This window comes from Aquarana catesbeiana, linkage group LG06, assembly GCF_042186555.1.
Source record: "Aquarana catesbeiana isolate 2022-GZ linkage group LG06, ASM4218655v1, whole genome shotgun sequence".
Classification (NCBI taxonomy): Eukaryota; Metazoa; Chordata; class Amphibia; order Anura; family Ranidae; genus Aquarana; species Aquarana catesbeiana.
In genome coordinates, this window is record NC_133329.1 from 98418207 (window position 1) to 98438755 (window position 20549).

General features: G+C 44.3%; 1 protein-coding gene across 2 annotated transcripts in view; it reads left to right on the forward strand.

Moving 5' to 3' along the window:
- The window catches only part of LCMT1 (leucine carboxyl methyltransferase 1), a 62366-nt gene that overhangs the window by 12211 nt on the left and 29606 nt on the right, over positions 1-20549 (forward strand). For both annotated transcript variants that reach the window (XM_073636504.1, XM_073636505.1), the window contains exons 4-5: positions 10864-10940; positions 14471-14532. In XM_073636504.1, coding sequence (XP_073492605.1) covers positions 10864-10940; positions 14471-14532 — 139 coding nt within the window. The remainder of the gene's footprint in view (positions 1-10863; positions 10941-14470; positions 14533-20549) is intronic.

Genomic DNA, 20549 nt, shown 5'->3' on the forward strand with positions numbered 1-20549 from the left:
GTATCCTGGAACTCTTGTGGGTACATGCCTCCTCCCTTACCTTCCAGCCAATCCGGGTATTTGGGGGTGAAGGAACCAGAGGGTCAGCGAGGGTCCAGGCCGCTGGAGGGGGGTGTCGCTTTTCCGGCAGTGCAGCGCCATTGAGAACGTCGGAAACACTCCTAGGCAGGAGTGAGTGTTCTGGACGGGTGGAGCAAGATGGCGCCGTCACCATTTCCGTTTCTGATCGGCATCACTTCTGATTCCGGTCCACGCCAAAATGGCGGATCCGGAGAGGCCAAGAGGCACTACGTCCGGCGGCGGGACTTCAGCAAGATGGCGCCGAGCGGCGTCATGGCCTTTAAAGTCCGGTGGAGCAAGGCGGAGGTCCCACAGGCCACTCTCACCTCCTGGATCCTCATAGCGGAGCTCCTTGGAAGACGGAACCAGCTGGGATCAGGATGGAAGGTGAGGAGGACACAGCGGTGGCTGCAACCCAGGAGGGGACCACGAGTGGTGAGTCTTCCCGTATTTGGCAAGGGGTGGGTAAAGTGTGGGGTCTTGCCCACACCCCTTGGGAGAGGGTGGGGACAGGAGGAAGAGTACAGCCTGCTAAAGTATGAGTACTGCCTTGTCTTTTGTCTCCTTAGAACCCAGTGGATCTGCTCAAGGGGCCCACAAAGCCAAAGGCAAAAATCCCCCTCCCCCTAGAGCAAAAAGGTGTGGGAATTGTAATGAAAGGCTCCCACTGGATCACGCAAAACCTTTTTGTTACAGGTGCATAGTTAAATTGTGGGGTAAGGAAACCTCACAGGTTATAAGGGACTTCCTTGCAGTTCAGACAGATGCTGACTACACTACAATCCCTGAAGACAGTTATTGCATCTAAAGACAAGCCTAGCACTAGTGGCAGTGAAGCTCTGTCTTCCAGGGAAGGTACTTCATCTCTAGGAGACATGTCTGACAGAGGTCAGATATCTCTGCAGAGGCCTTCCTATTCTATCACTTCGGGAGTAGATGAGTTTGAGGACCCGGAAGAATCAGAGGAAAACTCTTTAGAGGAAGGGGAAAACTCAGACTCTGAAAGCCAGGACAGTGACAGTCCTAGACTTGGACATCTCTTTCCTCTAAAGGACCTGGGACAGTTACTCAGGGCAATCTATACGTCCGAGGATATCCCGGAGCCTCCCGTACAGGTATGGGCCCGGGATAAAATGTATAAGGGATTAGGGCAACCTCAGTCCAGGGTATTCCCAGTATATCAGACCCTTAAGGAAGTAATTCTGATGGAGTCGAAGGAGCCGGAGAGGAAGTTCCTTAAACTTAAAACCTGGAAGAGAAGGTTTCCATTTCGGGAGGCAGAAGAAAAGTTTTTCAAGACCTCCAAGTTAGATGCAGCCCTTTCCCAGGTCTCTAAAAAATCAGATCTGTCCTTTGAGGATTCGGGTAGTATTAAAGACCAAATGGACAGAAGGGCCAAGACGTTTCTGTGCAGAACATGCGATGCCAATGCGGCAGCCATGGCACCTGCTTTGGCGTCTACTTGCGTAGCTAGAAATGGTAACACATGGCTAGGCAGGATCTCTGGCCATGTCTCTAGAGGAAATAATTCCAAGGAAGTTATAGACTTTGTAGAAGTAATAAACAGGGTTGTAGCATATTTAGTTGATGCGGCAGTGGAAGTGGTTAGGACCACGGCTAAGTCAGCAGCCCTCCTGAACTCCGCTAGGAGGGCTATCTGGGTCAAATCATGGCAGGTGGACCATATGTCTAGGTCACGACTCTGCGGGTTACCTTTTGAAGGCTCCCAGCTTTTTGGTCCCGGACTGGATCAGGTCCTGTCGCGATCTGCAGAAAAAGGGAAGAAGTTCCCGGTTAAAGCCAAACAGAAAGGCAGAACGTTTTTTCGTGCCCCTCCTAACCAGGGCCAATTTAGTGCCAAGAAGGACACAAAGGGTGGGGGAAGGGAAAGAGCGGACAGAAGGGGGGCCTGCTCTTTTCTGGATCCAAGGACACCAACAAACAGTCAAAGTGACGCCAGCGTCAGGGTAGGGGGGAGACTTTCTCGATTTGTCCCTCAGTGGAGAAAGATCTCTGAAAGCCACTATCCTACAGATTCTGACAGAGGGATATCGTCTGGAACTTCTTTCCCCTCCCTCTCAAAATTTTACCCTAACACATCTCCCCAAAGATCCACTGAGAGCAGCAGGGTTGTTAGACAACTTGCAGGGATTGGCGGACCAGGAGGTGATTGTCCCCGTTCCACCGGACAAGCTCTACCAGGGGTTTTACTCCCATGTATTTGCGGTCCAGAAACCTTCAGGAAAATTTCGCCTGATATTAAATCTCAGAAAGCTGAACAGGTTTCTGCGACAGTAGAACTTTCAGATGGAGAGCATTTATACTGTCTAAAAACATCTATTGAAGGATACCTTTATGGCCACAGTAGATCTGAGGGACGCGTATCTCCACGTGCCGATTGCCCGGGAGCACCAATCCCTGCTGAGGTTCGTAGTCCTTACAAGCAAGGGGATACAACACTGGCAATACCGGGCACTCCCTTTTGGGTTATCTGCTAGTCAAAGAGTGTCCACAAAAATCTTGGCAGAGGTTGTAGCTTACCTCCTGCATTTACAGGGGGTATCTCTGATACCCTACCTAGATGACCTCCTGATCTATGGACAGTCTTCAGAGCAAGTGAGAGCAGACATAGACAAAGTAATCTGCACTTTAGAGAGCTTGGGCTGGATAGTGAACAGGAAAAAATCATCCCTAGTACTATCCCAAATAAAGACTTTCCTAGGATACTTGGTGAACGCAGGGGCTAAGAAACTTTTTCTCCCAGAAGAAAAAAGGTCAAAGGAAGTAACAGCGGTTTCCTCCCTAATGGAACCCAGGGACTGCTCTGGCAGACAGGTCATGAGGGTCCTAGGCCTAATGACCTCCTGTATTCCGGCGGTTCCCTGAGCTCAGCTCCATTCCAGGGAGCTGCAGTTTTTTTCTTTCTATCCTCCTGGGTCAAAAATGAGTCACTGGAAGGGAAGATTGCCATTCTAACAAGGGTAAGGGCCTCCCTAAATTGGTGGCTGGGTCAAGACAGACTCGCGTTGGGTCGTCCCTGGGCCCAGTGGAACCCTGTAAAAATTACCACAGACGTTGGGGGGGGCTCACTTGGGGGACCTCCAAGCGCAAGGATCCTGGACCTCGATCCAGGCAAGGGCCTCCTCCAATTACAGGGAGCTTCTTGCGGTGGGTCAGGCTCTGAAGGCCTTCGGAAGCAGGATTCAGGGACTAGACGTCCAAGACCTCTCGGACAATGTGACAGTCATTGAACCGTCAGGGGGGCACAAGGTCCAGAACACTACTAACTCTGGCCTTGGAAATTCTGAGTTGGGCCGAAGGGGTCCTTCAGTCCATATCGGCAGTCCACATAAAGGGGACCGCCAATGTGGTGGCAGATTTCCTGAGCCGTCAACCCATCCACCAGGGGGAATGGAAACTAAACCAGAACGTATTCCTCCAGATAGGTTACAGGTTTGTGTTTCCTGAGATAGACCTTTTTGCCCACAGAGGGAACAGGAAGGTGGAGCGGTTTTTCTCTCTCACCAGAGAGGGAGGATCAGAGGGAATAGATGCTCTAGCGCAGACCCGGGATTGTCACCTAGCATATGCCTTCCATCCACTAGCTTTGATTTCTCGGGTGCTACAAAGACTAGCCTACTCAAGGTGCAAACTGATTCTGATAGCCCCTTGGTGGCCCAAGAGGACTTAGTTTGCTCCCCTAGAAAATGGTCGGTTGATCCTCCTTTTCCTCTCCCAACCAGGCAAGATCTCCTTCTTCAGGGACCAGTCGTTCACCCCGATCCGGGGTTCTACAAATTGACGGCGTTGCTCTTGAGAGGGAGATTCTCAGAGGCAAAAGATGTTCCAACGGCGTGATTGAGACCCTCCTGAGTAGTCGGAAACCAGTCACTAGGAAGATTTATTCAAAGGTTTGGAATATTTTTTCTCACTGGTGTCGGAATAGAGATGTATCTAGACCTTCTATACCAGTGATACTTGAATTTCTAGAAGCAGGGGTGGACAAGGGAATTGCCACAAACACCCTGAAGGTACAGATAGCTGCCCTATCTGTATTCTTGGACCAGAGGCTCACACAGGAGCCCCTGATTAGGAGATTTCTAGTAGCTAGGGGAAGGTTAACTCCCATAAAGGTTATGAGATTCCCCCCATGGAATCTAATGCTGGTCCTGGAGGCGTTGACGAAAGCGCCTTTCGAGCCAGCTCAGGAGATTTCCATAAAATTTTTGACACTTAAGTTAGCCTTTTTACTGTCCATCACAACAGCCAGAAGCGTAAGTGACCTGCTGGCCTTGTCAAGTAAAGAGCCCTTTCTGTTAATATTGGAAGATAGAGTGGTGCTGAGGCGAGACCCACTTTTTCTTCCCAAGGTCGCATCACAATTTCATAGGTCTCAGGAGATCATTTTGCCCTCCTTTTGTGATAACCCAAAGAACAAGGGAGAGGAAAATTTTAAGTTGTCAGGAGCTGTTTGCTGACATACTTGGAGAGAGTGAAGGATTTTAGGAAATCTTCTCAACTTTTAGTTCTATTTAGCGGCCTACAGTGGCTAGGTGGATTAGGCAGACCATAGGTACGGCTTATGAGCAGTCAGGTTCCCCAGTACCAGTAAACCTTAAAGCCCATTCAACCAGGTCTTTGGCGGCCTCTTGGGCGGAGAAAGCAGGAGCCTCAATAGAACAGATCTGCTGAGCAGCTACATGGGCGAAGCAGGACACCTTCTTAAAGCACTATAGAGTGGAACTGCTATCGCTTCAGGATCTGACGTTCAGAAGGAAGGTCATACAGGCTGTGGTCCCACCCTAAGGTAGGCCTTGAACTTCTTGTCCATCCTCTCAGGTGTGCCGTCCTGGGAGATGACTAGAGAAAATTGACAGTTACCGGTAACTGCTTTTCTAGGATATCTTCCAGGACGGCAGGCATACTTCCCACCCCTGGTTTACTGTAAGTACTACGGGAAGAGTTTCTCTCTGGCACGGATAGCCTATTACTTTAGTAGAACTGAGGTGCAGGGGGGAGGGAGGGGCCTTTTAACCTCATGTGTTGATTGTGTTTCCTGTCAGGTGGACCAGTCATTTCTCAGGTGTGCCGTCCTGGAAGATATCCTAGAAAAGAAGTTACCGGTAAGTAACTGTCAATTTTCTTGTAATTAAAACTAGAAGGAAAATAGAGAAGAGTAGACTTGAAATTAGGATAAGAATAGAAGAGACGGGGTAGGGGGTGGAGAAGAAGGGGGCAATGAGGGTTGGGGAAGGAGAGGATCTCAGAGGTTCTTGGCAAGTAAGGCTCCCTACAGAAGACTGGGCGAATACAACGGACCGAAGGGGGTGTTTTATGATCCTAGTAAGGTAAGCCCCTGATCTGTTTGCTTGTAATTAGTGTGTGTGTGTATAAAATGTCCATGAGTTTCTGGACTCCTGACAGACCCTTGCATCTTTCATCCAGTGCTGCACTGACGTTTCTGGATTCTTAGTCATGGGGAAAGCAAAATAATTGTTAAAGGATCTGTGGGAAAGGGTAGTTGAACTGAATAAAACAGGAAAGGGGATATCAAAAATTATCCAAGGAATTGAGAATGCCAATCGGCAGTGTTCAAACTCTAATCAAGAAGTGGAAAATGAGGGGTTATGTTTAAACCAAACCACGGTCAGGTAGACCAACTAGAGTTTTAGCCACAACTGCCAGGAAAATTGTTCGGGATGCAAAGAAAAACCCACAAATAATTTCAGGTGAAATACAGCACTCTCTGAAAACATATGGTGTGGCTGTTTTGTTTCAAGATGCACAACAAAGAGGCACTTGAAGAAAGATGGGCTGCATGGTCGAGTCGCCAGAAGAAAGCCATTACTACGCAAATGCCAGTATCCCGCTTGCAATACGCCAAACAGCAGAGAGACAAGCCTCAAACCTTCTGGCACAAAGTCATTTGGAGTGATGAGACCAAAATTGAGCTTTTTGGCCACAACCATAAACGCTATATTTGTAGAGGAGTCAACAAGGCCTATGATGAAAGGTGCACCATTCCTACTGTGAAACACGGAGGTGGATCGCTGATGTTTTGGGGATGTGTAAGCTACAAAGGCACAGGAAATTTGGTCAAAATCGATGGCAAGATGAATTCAGTATGTTATCAAAAAATACTGCAGGAACATTTGCATTCATCAGCCAGGAAGCTGCGCATGGGATGTACTTGGACATTCCAACATGACAATGATCCAAAAAACAAGGCCATATCGTCCTGTCATTGGCTACAGCAGAATAAAGTGAAGATTCTGGAGTGGCCATCTCAGTTTCCTGACCTCAATATCATTGAGCCACTCTGGGGAGATCTCAAACGTGCAGTTCATGCAAGACGGCCCAAGAATTTACAGGAACTGGAGGCTTTTTGCCAAGAGGAATGGGCAGCTTTACCATCCGAGAAGATAGAGGCTCATTCACAAAAGACTTCAAGCTGTCATTGATGTTAAAGGGGGCAATACACGGTATTAAGAACTAGGGTATGTAAACTTTTGATCAGGGTAATTTTGATTGATAATGTATGGAATATGAGTGTGTGTGTGTATATTTATATATAGTTTAGACTAGTAATGGCGGCGATCAGCGACTTATAGTGGGACTGCGATATTGCGGCAGACATTCTGGCACTTTTGACACGTTTTAGGAACTAGTGACACTAATACAGGGATCGGTGCAAAATATGCACCGTCACTGTACTAATGTCACTGGATGGGAATGGGTTAAACATCTAGGGTGATCAAACGGTTAAATGTGTGCCTAGCCAGTGTTGTGTACACAGTAAGGTGCTTTTACTAGGGGAAGTAATCTATTTCATTCCCTGATTTGCGGGGAGAGTAAATCCATTACTTCCTCACTGACAGGACAGTGCTCTATCTTGTTTACATAGGCACAACCCTGTCCTGTGTGTACTCTTATACCATATCTTTTATTCTAGACAAGACACGTGCTTGATCCTGATGAGTGGCACCTCAGCCACGAAACGCGTAGAGCTACCAAATGTCGTGTTCTTCATAAATTCCACCCAAGTTTCTACAATTGTTATGCAATTTTTACCTTACAGGATATTGAGGCTACTTGTCACGCAGGCACTACCTCATATCTTATGGTTTTATACTAACTAATTTGGTTTACTGTGGAATATTGTATTCATATTATCATGTATCTTTATTGTTATCATGTTAATTTGCTAGTATTTCGATTTACTTGTACCGATATTACCATTATATGCATGTTGTTATATATTTTTTATGAATCAATTACATTTTCCCAATTGTTCACCAAATTTTATCTCATTACATTCACGCACTTCATGTAAAGTCCCACCCTTGTTGCTCTTCCCACTTTGTCCTGTGTGTGTGTGTTCTGGACGATCTCTGGGTGCCGGCGGTAATCTATTGGCCGACACATGCTGATCGGCATCTGCTGTGTAAAATCACTGCAGAGCCAGGTCACCGGCGACGTGAACAAGCCCCCTACCCAGGAGTGGCACCTATTGGACCCCAGATTTCTCCTCTGGCCTACAAAGCTGCCAATCAGACACAGATCGGTTTGATCGGCTGCTTTACTGGCTGACACCTAAAAACTGAAACCAGAAGTGACAAAATACTTGTCGTTTCCAGTTTTCGCAGACCATAGAGATCATCGGAAACGGAAGATCCTATGGTCAGCCGGCGGAACAAACAGCTGCAATCCCGGGTTCTTCCGATGGGACGGGCGAGACTGGGAAGGCAGCATGGGGAGGTTGACCCCCTTCTGCTGCCTGTAAAAGCAATCCAGCGGCTAATTGGCCTGTGGAATTGCTTGTACAAAAAAAAGAGAACCGCCATCCAAAATAATAAATACCAGGATGATCCCTGTAGCTGCAGGCATCTTCCCAGTATAACCACTGCAACTGAAGGATTTACAAGGATGTCCTTGGGTGGCAATATTGGTGACAGAAAAGGCCTGATGATATTTGCATTAACCACTTGCCGACCGTATAACTTTGATCTACGGCGGCAAAGTGGCACAGCTGCACCAGATCACGTACCTGGTATGTGATCTGACATTTCCAGGTCTGGCCCGCTCCCACTGTGATTATACACATCAGGAGCTGATTGACGGATACCGTGGACTCCATGTCCACCGGCAACTGCCGATCCTTCGGTACAGAGGGAGAATGCCGGTCTTCCTATGTAAACAAGGCGGATCTCAGTTCTGTCAGTACAGAAGGCATGGATCCTGTATTCCTGCAAAGCAGTGGCAACGATCCGTGCCTTCCCCTAGTACAAGAACTCCCCCGCACAGTAAGAACACCAGCTAGGCACACAGTTAACCCTTTGATCGCCCTTGCTGTTAGCCCCTTCCCAGCCAGTATCGTTAGTACAGCGACAGTGCATATTTTTTTTAGCACTGATCACTATATTAGTGTCACTGGTCCCCAAAAAGTGCCAGTGCCCGATTTGTCCACCGCAATATCGCAGTCGCTGATCGCTGCCATTACTAGTAAAAAAAAAAATATATAGATATATATATATATTATGATAATAGTTTGTAGACGCTATACCTTTTGCACAAACCAATCAATATGCACTTATTGGGATTTTTTGTTTTTTTTACCAAAAATATGTAGCAGAACACATATTTGACTAAGTTGATGAAGAATTTTGATTTTTTTATTTATTTTTTCAATTTTATTATTGGATGTTTTATAGCAAAAAAGAAAAAACCTTTTTTTTTTTTTTTTTTTTTGTTTATAGCACAAATACCACCAAACGGAAGCTCTATTTGTGGGGGGGAAAAAGACATTCATTTTATTTGGGTACTGCATCGCACGACCCTGCAATTGTCAGTTAAAGTAACAGTGCCATATCGCAAAAAATGGGCCTGGTCGTGAAGGGGGGTAAATCTTGCGGGGGGCAAGTGGTTAACCATCTTTTTACAAACTGCACAGTGTGTTTTAAACTACAAAGACCCAATGCCTGCATTGGCAAAGGTGAAATTTAGCCTTAAAGTGGATGTAAACCCGATTCATGGAATTTGAGCTGGGCACACATATCTGCAGTATTTTCTTATCTCTCTTCAAAGCACTCTCAGTCCAGTGACTTTCTCCTGCTCAGTTCTTCTGTTATCAGCCTGATAACATTTGACAAGTTCTCTGACACGTGATAAAACCAGCCTGAATTTTGTGTCAGGGATGCTATAGATGGATTAGCAGAAAGCTGCTCTACTCACAGGACAGCTCTGAAAGTCTCTGCCTATCTGGAGGGGGGGGGGGGGGTGCCTTTCCTTAAATCAGCTCCCAGTGTAATCCAAGACTTCTCTCACAGTGCAGAATGAGGAAGTGAAAATTATAACACGATGTGCACTTTCTAAACAGTATATAAAGCTGAAGACGGCAGATATACATGTAGAACTTATGTAGGGAGCTTTGTTTTGTCTCTGTGTATCATTTGAGGATGTTCACTTCTCTGGGTATATGTGGGGGTTTACATCCGCTTTAACTTTATCGATAAGCCCCCAATATGATAGCATAGTGTAGGTGACAAGTTTTCTTCGAGGAGACATCAGAGGTTTATTACACCCCTAATGTCACCCCTGCACTCTATTGAAGACAATCACGCATAGACCGTGCACAGCTGGCCAAACCAATGAGTAACAGTTGCTCTGAACCCTAAAGTGCTTAGAGCTAATGGCTTCTGGGTTCATTCTTTACAGGAGAGATTGGTGAACTGATGTGTGCTGATCTCCTGTTGCTCTTCTCCATTCTGACATCTGCCACGATCATCTTGGGCACCCAAAAGGGACATGTGGTGGGTAGGAAGGTTGCAGCTACCTGAATCACTTCTACTAGAAAGCCAGCAACCAGGAGCAAAGATATAAACAATCTCCTGTCCGCTGTAGCAGCTGGGAGTTTGTTTACATGCTAGCATTACTCCCAATGTACATTGCTGGCAGCTAAAGTGTTTTGCTCTGCTCTTTAGAAAAGGTCTGTAAGCAGTGTGAAAAATGATAATTCTGCTTGCCCTGATACAATGAAATCTTTTTCTGCACTCCAGTTGTGCAGTAAACCTTTTGTCTCATTCAAGTTTGCTTAGGTAGACTTGATAGGCAGAGAAATAATTGTCAGACTGTCCCATATTCTTTAAAGCAGAGTTCCACCCATAAAATTAACTTTTCATTATTCAGCAGCATTAAACCTAATAAACAACATTTGAATTTTTTTTTTTTCTCACGTTTTCATGTCTGTTGCTAAGGGGTGCCTTGGAATCTGCCACTTCCTTTCCCTGGCGCCATTTCCCTCAGCGCCCGTGCTCGCTAGTGCTCCTGGGAGATGTGTGTCATTTCCTAGGAGTCAGTGGGCAGCGCCGAGGGCTTCGTTGCCATCACAACGGGGCGGGCACTTCCGACGCCCGTTGTGATGGCAGCGTCAGAAGTGTACGCCGCTGCGAGCCGAACATACTGCGCATGCGCAAGAATGGGCGGTGCATGCTGGTCGCTCAGCTGCACCAGATCCCGGAAGATAGTGCTCGTGGGCTTCACATGCCCACAAGCAAGATGGAAATTGCCAAGAACGAAGAATAAAACATATCTTCCTCTATCAAATCTGCAATCGAGTGATTGAAAAGAGAAATGTGAGTGCTATTAATAAGATTTTAAAAATAAAGATATTCATCCCAAAAAATTTTTTTTTTAACAGTTGGAACTCCGCTTTAAACTGCTTTGGGGTGTTCAGTGACAGAAATTTTATTTAAAAAATGACTTTCTATCTGGAGTAAACGGCTGATTGTTTTACTATCATTCTAGGATGAAAATCTCTTGCCCAAGAAATATTTTGAAGTGGATTTTCCCACAATAGTTGCGCGAAAGCTCCACAACATAAAGTAAGTGGGTTTTACTGTTTTCCTCCTATAATGGAACTGAGAGCTGTTGTGATACTTTGTTTACTAAAGGAATATATGTACGGAAGGATTCATTTATATTATATAATAATATAATCACATATTGGGTATAATGCAATCTGCTATCAGCTGGGCTTCCACTTCCTTCACCCCTAGGCTAGCTGTCTTGTGCCACTTTTCTCCCCTATTCCTGTCAGCTTGCTACTCTTTGGGGGTTGTTTACTAAAGGAAAATCCACTTTGCACTGCAAGTGCACTTGAAAATGCACTTGGACGTAAAGTCGCTGTAGATTCGAGGGGGACATGCAAGGGAAATAAAAAAACAGCATTTTCGCTTGCACATGATTGGATGATAAAATCAGCAGAGCTTCCACTCATTTCAGATCTACCCCTTAGATTTAGAGCACAGCGGGCGGAGAGTGACAGTCGTTATCCATTGGTGCGCAGTTCCTGTCTCAACAGTCGCCCATCGGTGCGCTCTTGCCCCTTTGGTCATCCATTTGGTGCGCAGCACTTATATCCTGTTAATGAACCATGGAAGTCACTCCTGACTGATGCCAGCTGGTCACCTGGGAATCCCTAACAGTGTTCCTGCATTCTCTACTAAGCCTGTTTTGACCCCCCTGAGAAGGGCGGTTGCAGGCTTTCCGGTAAGCCTCCATTGTTTATTGTAGGGTGACGGGCAGCACAAGCGGAGAACATAGATCCTGGTTCCTGTATTGAAGTTTTTCCATTGGGACACCTTCACTTTATGAACTTTGTTTGGCACATTAATACACATCATTTCCTTAACACATATATTTATGTATGGACTCTTCCTCTTCCCTTTTTTTTAATTTTTTTTAATTTTTTTTTTTTTTTTTTTTTTTATTTTCACCTGATTTTTCAACTTGGTTTATTTCACTTGATATTTTTGATTATGATACATATGTCACTTTAATGTAAATTTATATATTATGCTCATTTGGTAAAACCATTGGTTTATTATCCCGCGCTGCACTTTTCTATATACTTAGATTTAGAGCGACTGCACTTTCAAGTGCACTTGCAGTGCAAAGTGGAGTTGCCTTTTGTAAATAACCCCCTCTGTATCAGATTGACAATGATCTCAATGTAAGGTTTGGTGAGGCTGGGGATCGACTGTAAAAGACAACCTGGGTAGTTCATAAAGCGTTTCTGTGACAGGCTCCAGAATTCTGTCATGCCTCCACACGACAAACATTGGTGCTGGGTCAAATCCATTTACCTTTTGGAAATGGGTCCATGAATTTAGGGCAACTACGATATTTGTCACGCGGAGGTGCACTGAGGCTTGAGTGTCCATATAGACAGCAACTGCTGCAGCTGTTGCACAGGAAGCGCAGCTCCTATGAGTTTTGTAGCTGGGTAGATGCCTGATGGGGATTCAGGGTAAATTGGTTCTTCATCGTGTGATTGGCAGAGGGTGAATTGCTGTTTGGCTGCTATTGGCTATGGAATCTGCCCACTACCTGCTTTTAGTCATGAGGGATGTATCAAACAAGCATTCTCCTGCGCACACAATGATTAACCCAGAGGTGTACTGTATAAATATCCATCTTTACGCTATGGTCTTGCTGCCCTCTCTGGACAATGGGTATCCTCATACTGAAAAACATCAGTGAAAAGAGAAGGGGGCACTGACCTAGCGCATTACCTCAATAAAGTTTCATATGGGAGACCACAATAAATATACTCACAAACGCATATAGCATAAACGCATAACATAGCAAGTGGAACCAACTGCCTAGAGGTCTATTCGAGTCCTTCTGTACTGCAGGAAGACCAGGTAGTGTTCAAAATGGATGACACGTTTCAAGGCAAACCCTCTACATCACAGCCAGGGTAGTAAATGACCCACTGACATCTTCAGTGTTCGTTTATATACACATCCAGCCACAATGTCCCCGCCCCCCCACAAAAGGAGCAGTTCTGATGGAGAAATAGTTCCTCAACTTGCCCTGTACTACACAGTGTACAATAGTGCAGGGCTCAAAATTTCAAGTCCTGAGCTACTAGCCAGGCCTCAAGGGTTACTCGCCACCAGTTGCTCCACCCAACCCCACCCCTAAACACGCCCTTATAAATTATCTCATTAAATGACACTTAAATGTTTTATGCAGAATTAAGTTATAAAAATAAATATTAATAACAACTTTATCCGTGGCCACCAATGCAGCCTGTGCCCACCTTGCAACCTTTGCCCACCCTCCACCATGCAGCCTGTGCCTATCATGCAGTCTGTGTCCACCATGCAGCCTACCTGTGCAGGAACAGGAGAGCCGCCCGAATGTTTAGAGCGCAGGGAACACAGCGATAACGGTTTTCATTTCAATTGCCGTGTTCCCGCCGCTCAACGTCATATACAGCCCCGCCCCCTGGCCGGGGAACTTTGATTGACAGATCACCTGTCCCGGGATTGGACGTGTGATCTGTCCATCAAAGTCCCGGGACCAGGGGGCGGGGCTGTATTTGTATTAGCAAGCAGTGGGGAACACGGCAATGTTAAATGAAAGCTGTTATTGTTGTGTTTCCCCCTGCGCTGCGCTCTGAACATCCGGGCAGCTCTCTCTCTTCCCATCCACGAGAAGGACTCCCAGGCTGTCGGCGGTGCTTGCCCCCCCACCCCCCCTCCGCTCCAGGCAGCCCTTCCTCGACAGCCCTCTAAATGCACTCGCAAAATGTGAGCAGGCGAGTGCAATTTTTTCAGGGCTGCAATAGTGGATTGGATGTTTTAGGCTACCACACCCAAAACCTCAAAGTAAACACGTTTAGCCTCAACCTAACCCTAAGGCAAGCCATGGATGGATCAATTTCCTTTCCTTCCACCATGAGTAGAGGGAAAGAAAATGGCTGGTTTCCTCCATCAACCGTGTGTGTTGGGGAAATATCTCCTATTGTGTTCTGCCGGTGGAGGGGCACGCAGAATACAATGATTACTGCTAGTGGTTATAGCCGCTGGCAGTAATCACATGTAGAAAGATCCGACAGGCTGGTTGTACCCAAGTCAATTGATGGATCGACTTGGGTACAATCAGCCTGTCCATACATGGATTAAAATTCAGCCAGTTCCTGCTGTGCAGGGCTTTATAGGACGCTGATGTCAAGACAAATTTAAACAAGAAAAATTTACTCTGATACCCCTACACCTGACCTTTTAAACCTAAGCTAAATCTTTACTTGAACATCACCGTTATCAGCTGTATATGAGAATACTAGTGATCCTTAAAGGCCTTCCTCCAATGTACCACAGAGCAATGTGTATTCCTTCTTGATTATATAGACATGTGTACGTTGCCAGAACCTTCACTTGAAGTTGAAGTAATTCTTTGCCGCATACTGGCCTGTATGATTTACACCCTCAACCATGCAAATAGAATTCAACAAAGACCTGTGTTATTTCAATATCCTTTTTCTCTGCTAACCCAAATGTCCAATCGGAGCCGCATCAACTGGCAATTCCTACTGCTTTTCATTTTGTCTTTGTTTTAACAGGTCAAAACCACCTCTCTCCAAGCCAATAATGGAAACCCACAGTGGAGACTCTCTGCTGATAGGTGAGTACATTATTATGTGTGTGTGTGTGTGTGTGTGTATATATATGTGTGTGTATGTTATATATATATATATATATATATATATATATATATATATATATATATATATATATATATATAGCGATACCGAGCATTTGTGCGAGTACTTGCAAAAATGCTCCCGATGCCTTATCCGATACCTGGTCAGCGGTGTAACAAGATTGTCTGCTGCTGCTTACTGCGGCAGGGTGTACCAAGATGGGCGTCACAGCATTTAAAAAATAAATCCTTTCCTCATGTCATTTATTGCTGCATTTCAGTGCCAGCCACTTGTCGGTGCCACCTATCAGTGCCAGCCACCTGTAAGTGCCCCTAAGTGCCGTCTGTCTGTGCCACCTGTCAGTGACCATAAGTGTCACCTATTAGTCCCCATCAGTCAGTGCCACCTATCAATACCCATCAGTCAAACTGTCACATGACATTTAAAAAAAGTATCGGTATTGGCGAGTACTTGAAAAAAGTATCGGTACTTGTACTCGGTCTTAAAAAAGTGGTGTCGGGACAACATGTATATCTATCTATCGATATATATCATCAAGGGATCAAATACTTTCTTTCCTCACTGTGTTTGTGTGATATATATATATATATATATATATATATATATATATATATATATATATATATATATATATATATATATATATATATATATTTACACACAAGCACAGTGAGGAAAGAAAGTATTTGATCCCTTGATGATTTTGTACATTTGCCCACTGACAAAGAAATGATCCTGTCTATAATTTTAATGGTAGGTTTATTTTAACAGTGAGAGACAAAACAACAGCAAAAATATCCAGAAAAACATATTTCAAAAAAGTTATAAATTGATTTGCATTTTAATGAGTGAAATAAGAATTTGACCCCTTCGAAAAACATGACTTAGTACTTGGTGGCAAAACCCTTGTTGGCAATCAGAGGTCAGACGTTTCTTGTAGTTGGCCACCAATTTTGCACACATCTCAGGAGGGAATTTTTCACACTCCTCTTTACAGATCCTCTCCAAGTCATTAAGGTTTCGAGGCTGACGTTTGGTAACTGGAACCTTCAGCTCCATCTACACTTTTTCTATGGGCTTAAGGTCTGGAGACTGGCTAGGCCACTCCAGGACCTTAAGGTACTACTTCTTGTGCCACTCCTTTGTTGCCTTGGCTGTGTGTTTTGGGTCATTGTCATGCTGGAATACCCATCCACGATCCATTTTCAATGCCCTGGCTGGGGGAAGGAGGTTCTCGCCCGAAAATTAAGTGGTACATGTCCCCATCTAGCGTCCCTTTGATGCAGTGAAGTTGTCCTGTCCCCTTAGCAGAAAAACGCCCCCAAAGCATAATGCTTCCACCTCCATATTTGATGGTGTTCTTGGGGTCATAGGCAGCATTCCTCCTCCTCCAAACACGGCAAGTTGAGTTCATGTCCAAGAGCTCGATCTTGGTCTCATCTGACCACAACACTTTCACCCAGTTCTCCTCTGAATCATTCAGATGTTCATTAGCAAACTTCAGACGGGCCTGTACATGTGCTTTCTTGAGCAGGGGGACCTTGCGGGCACTGCAGGATTTCAGTCCTTCACGGCATAGTGTGTTACCAATTTTTTTCTTGGTGACTATGGTCCCAGCTGCCTTGAGATCATTGGCGAGTTTCTCCCGTGTAGTTCGGGGCTGATTCCTCACCATTCTCATCATTGAAACCGCACAAGGGGAGATCCTGCATGGAGCCCCAGACCGAGGGAGATTGACAGTTATTTTGTGTTTCTTCCATTTGTTAATAATCGCACCAACTGTTCACCCTCTCACCAAGCTGCTTGGCGATGGTCTTGTTGTCCATTCCAGCCTTATGTAAGTCTACAATCTTGTCCCTGACATCCTTGGACAGCTCTTTGGTCTTGGCCATGGTGGAGAGATTGGAATCTGATTGCCTCTGTGGATAGATGTCTTTTATACAGGTAACAAGCTAAGATTAGGAGCACTCCCTTTGAGAGAGTGCTCCTAATCTCAGCTCTTTACCTGTATAGAAGACACCTGGGAGCCAGAAAACTTGCTAATTGATAGGGGATCAAATACTTATTTCACTAATTAAAATGACAAATCAAGGTATAACTATTTTAAAATGCGTTTTTTCTGGATATTTTTGTTGTTATTCTGTCTCTCGCTGTAAAATAAACCTACCATTAAACTGATCATTTCAGCAAGTCTGTCAGGGCACAGTGAGTGCAATATTTACACTGATAATCACTGTCCTGATTACTAGTGCAGCTTATCAGGTGAGCCTCGTCCGTGCCGCCTCATCAGTCCCCATTAGTGCCGCCTCATCAGTGCCCATCAGTGAAGAAGAAATATAATATATGCCATATTTTATAACCATAACCAATAAAACTGATATTGGTAATTAGTATTGGCAAGTACTTGCCAATAACTGCGGAAAAGTTACCGTACTCATACTCTCTGAAAATAAAGTGGTATCAGTGCATCCCTGATGTCTGCATTTAAAGTGGAACTCCAGGAGAACATTTATTTGCTATAACCACAAATGAAATAATTTACTTTAATGTTCACTATCTCTTGGCTGACTGACTGCTGATTACTGTACAGATTTTTACCGTTCTGCGACAGTCAAGGCTCTTGCTCTGGTGCTGCAACTGACCGATTCATGATGTGGTACAGTGTGGGTGTCGATCACTTCCCCCTTCCTCTCTTCTCATCCATTCACAAAAAGTATTTTATTATTTTCACAGAATGCACAAGTGGAGATCCTGTCATGTATGTGCCCCTCCCCATCTTCTATTCATTGAATGCCTTGTGTACTGTAAATGCAAAGCTTTTCGTGAATGGACAAGGGAAGAGTGAATGATTGATAGAATTCTTCACTTTACCAGACCTGCTGCTCCAAAAGAGGAATGCTGACCTGTAGTAACTAGGATTAATGAACATGAGATGTGTGTGTGTGTGTGTGTGTGTGTGTGTATATATATATATATATATATATATATATATATATATATATATATATATATATATATATATATATATATATATATATATATATATATATATATATATATATATATATATATTTTTTTTTTTTTTTTTGGCCTAATGCACACTGGGCATTTAGCCCTAGCACATGAGGTAGCAGGTGAGCATTTAGCTGAGGCTGAGGGGATAGGCACACCATGCAGCCTGCTGCAGACAGCCTGTCAAACTCAGAGTCTGACAGCTTCTGGGGCTGGATGGTGCACCTAGAGGTATGTGTGTTTCAGGCAGTATGTTCCCAGAGACTGATGCCCGGAAATTTAAGGAATCTGCATTCTGTGCATTTGTCCCTGGGTGGATATTGCCTAAATGGAAGTCCCGCTAAGTGCACCTTCCAGCGGCTGTCAAACTCTCATACAGTTTCATAGGCTGCAGGCAATGGGGCTGGATTGTGCACCAGCTGCAGCAAAACACCACAGCTTCCTGCACCAGATCTAATCACCCAGTGTGCATGAGGCCTTAGAGGTAACTTATTTCACTTGTCACTTTTTGTGGCAAAAAAAAAATTGCCTGGATTTTAGAGCCAGGATTTTAGAATTGGATCTGGTGATTGGACCATTTTAACTTGTATTAAAAACTTCCATATTCAATGAACCAAGATGCAGTGTCGCTTTCACACAACTCTTCCTACCTTTTTATAGATGGCCAACAATGTATAACACTGTATAACCGATTATGATTATAACCGCTAATAAACCATAAACTTCACCACTTATTTTATCTACCTAAATTGGCCCATTGTAAAGCCTCATATCAAGGGGAAAGGTGTAAATTGCGCCAGGGACCATGCACTTTGCTCAACACTCTTATTTTTCTTCTCGTTCTATCCTAAGATTGTAGGTTCAAAAAGCCACATTGTATTTCAGTGTACTGCATGCACCTGTTTGTTGTCTGTATGTGTAGGAATATGTTTTTCCTGGTTTTAAAAGTATATTGCGCCATTATTAGTATACTTAAGTGTAATAACACACATAACTTGTGTATATATAGTAAGTAAATAGTGTAGTAAAGGACAATAAAATGAAACCTTCTGAAGGATAATTGCACTTGGTACTGTGTTCACTTCTTGGTAGTTTAAAGGATAAGTTCACCATTTAAAAAAAATAATAAATGCTCATATTTTTTATGCATGTAAAAAAAAAAAAAATGTGCATTTACTTTATTTTTTAGGAGTCTGGAATGCATTGCACCCGCGATCAGATTGCTTGGTTCCATGCAAGATTCCAGGAGACTGACAGTGTAAGCTGTCTGCCCATACATCATACAGGCATGCAGTTACACACTGACAGGAAGAATCAATGAACTACCTAGAGCGCTCAACAGTGTCGGGGTAGTTCATTGAGCACTACAAGCCAACAGCCGCAAAGGATGTTGGTACTTGTAGTTCATCTGTTCACAGAAATCTGTGAATGAATGATGCAGCCATGTATGGGTGGAGCCCTGCACGACCAAGCTTTTTGCAAAAAGTGACAGCTGGTATGGGTACTTCTCCCTGTACTGCTGTCACACAGAGGCAGCAGATTGCAGAGCGGCTGCAGGAGCGGGAACATGTGACATTTTCCACACTAAAAATGGGTGGAACACATAGCATATTCCCCAAGGTGAACTTATCCTTTATGTGACCCTAAACCTATGCAAGAAATAAAAATATATAATTTGCATTTCCTTAAAGTGGAACAAAAGGCGTTTTACAGCAGATCCTGAAGAGGCAGGCTATTATCACAGAAGAGACATGCAATTATGCTGGTGAGGAACCCAAACCATTAGCGAGGAGGTAAATATAGTGCCTTGCATAGGTATATATATAAGTGAGGTCATCTTTGGGAGTTCCTAGTTGATGAATTTCTTCCATCAAAGTATGGGTCTAGCACTTCATTTCTGAGTGCCTGCATTACTCCTCGGTGCCCTCCCAGTAAGACTAGTCCTTCCTCTCGGTACATTCATATGCTGCACTCCAATGCTACGCAGTGATACTATCAGCACCAGTACTTCAAATCTGCTCCAATTTAGCCAGCAAGCTGCTTTCATTACAGCCCCGCCAACAGCATTGAAGGAGGTACCAGCAACATAACGAAGAATGTGGGGGCTCATGTGTGCATTGCTGAATGTCTACACAATGCATGATGGGAGATGTAGTCTGAGGCTTGCAGTGCACATGACCATAATGGTATGTGCTGCTTGATCTTCAGACCAGAGTTGTCTGCTCGTACATCGTTTGGGCAGGCCGTTACACAATAACAGGAAGGCTCAGTAAACTACCAAAAGTGTTCACTAGCTCCCCCCCAAATTGTGACAACTGGTGCGGGGAGAAGATCCCCAGCCTGCTGTCACAGTGAGGAGGGGGATCGCCGAGAGTGGAAACATGTTCCACCCTAAAAATGGGTGGAAAGTGTAACATGTTCCCAAAGGTGAAATGATCCTTCAAGTCAGTGAGGATGCTCACTATAAATGAGATTTATTGAAACTGCTCATGGGAGCCTAATTCTTCCTTTTGCACTACACTGCTGGAGTCTTAATTTATATTTTTGACTTATCTGGAGACTCTCAGAACCGGAACATTACAGGATTGTCCTGAGCATGTTGTAGTGTTTGTGTGTGTGTGTGTGTATATATAATTTGAGATCACCTTTGACAGCAAGACACCAGGAGATAATTTTATTATACAGTGCATCCGGAAAGTATTCACATCGCTTTTTCCCACATTCTGTTATGTTACAGCCTTATTCCAAAAGGATTAAATTCATTATTCACCTCAAAATTCTACAAACAATACCCCATAATGACAACGCAAAAGAAGTTTGTTTGAAATCTTTGAAAATTTAAAATGAAAAAAAAAAAAATGAAAAACGAAAAAAATCACACAATGTACATAAGTATTCACTGCCTTTGCCATGACTCAAAATTGAGCTCAGGTGCATCCTGTTTCCACTGATCATCCTTGAGATA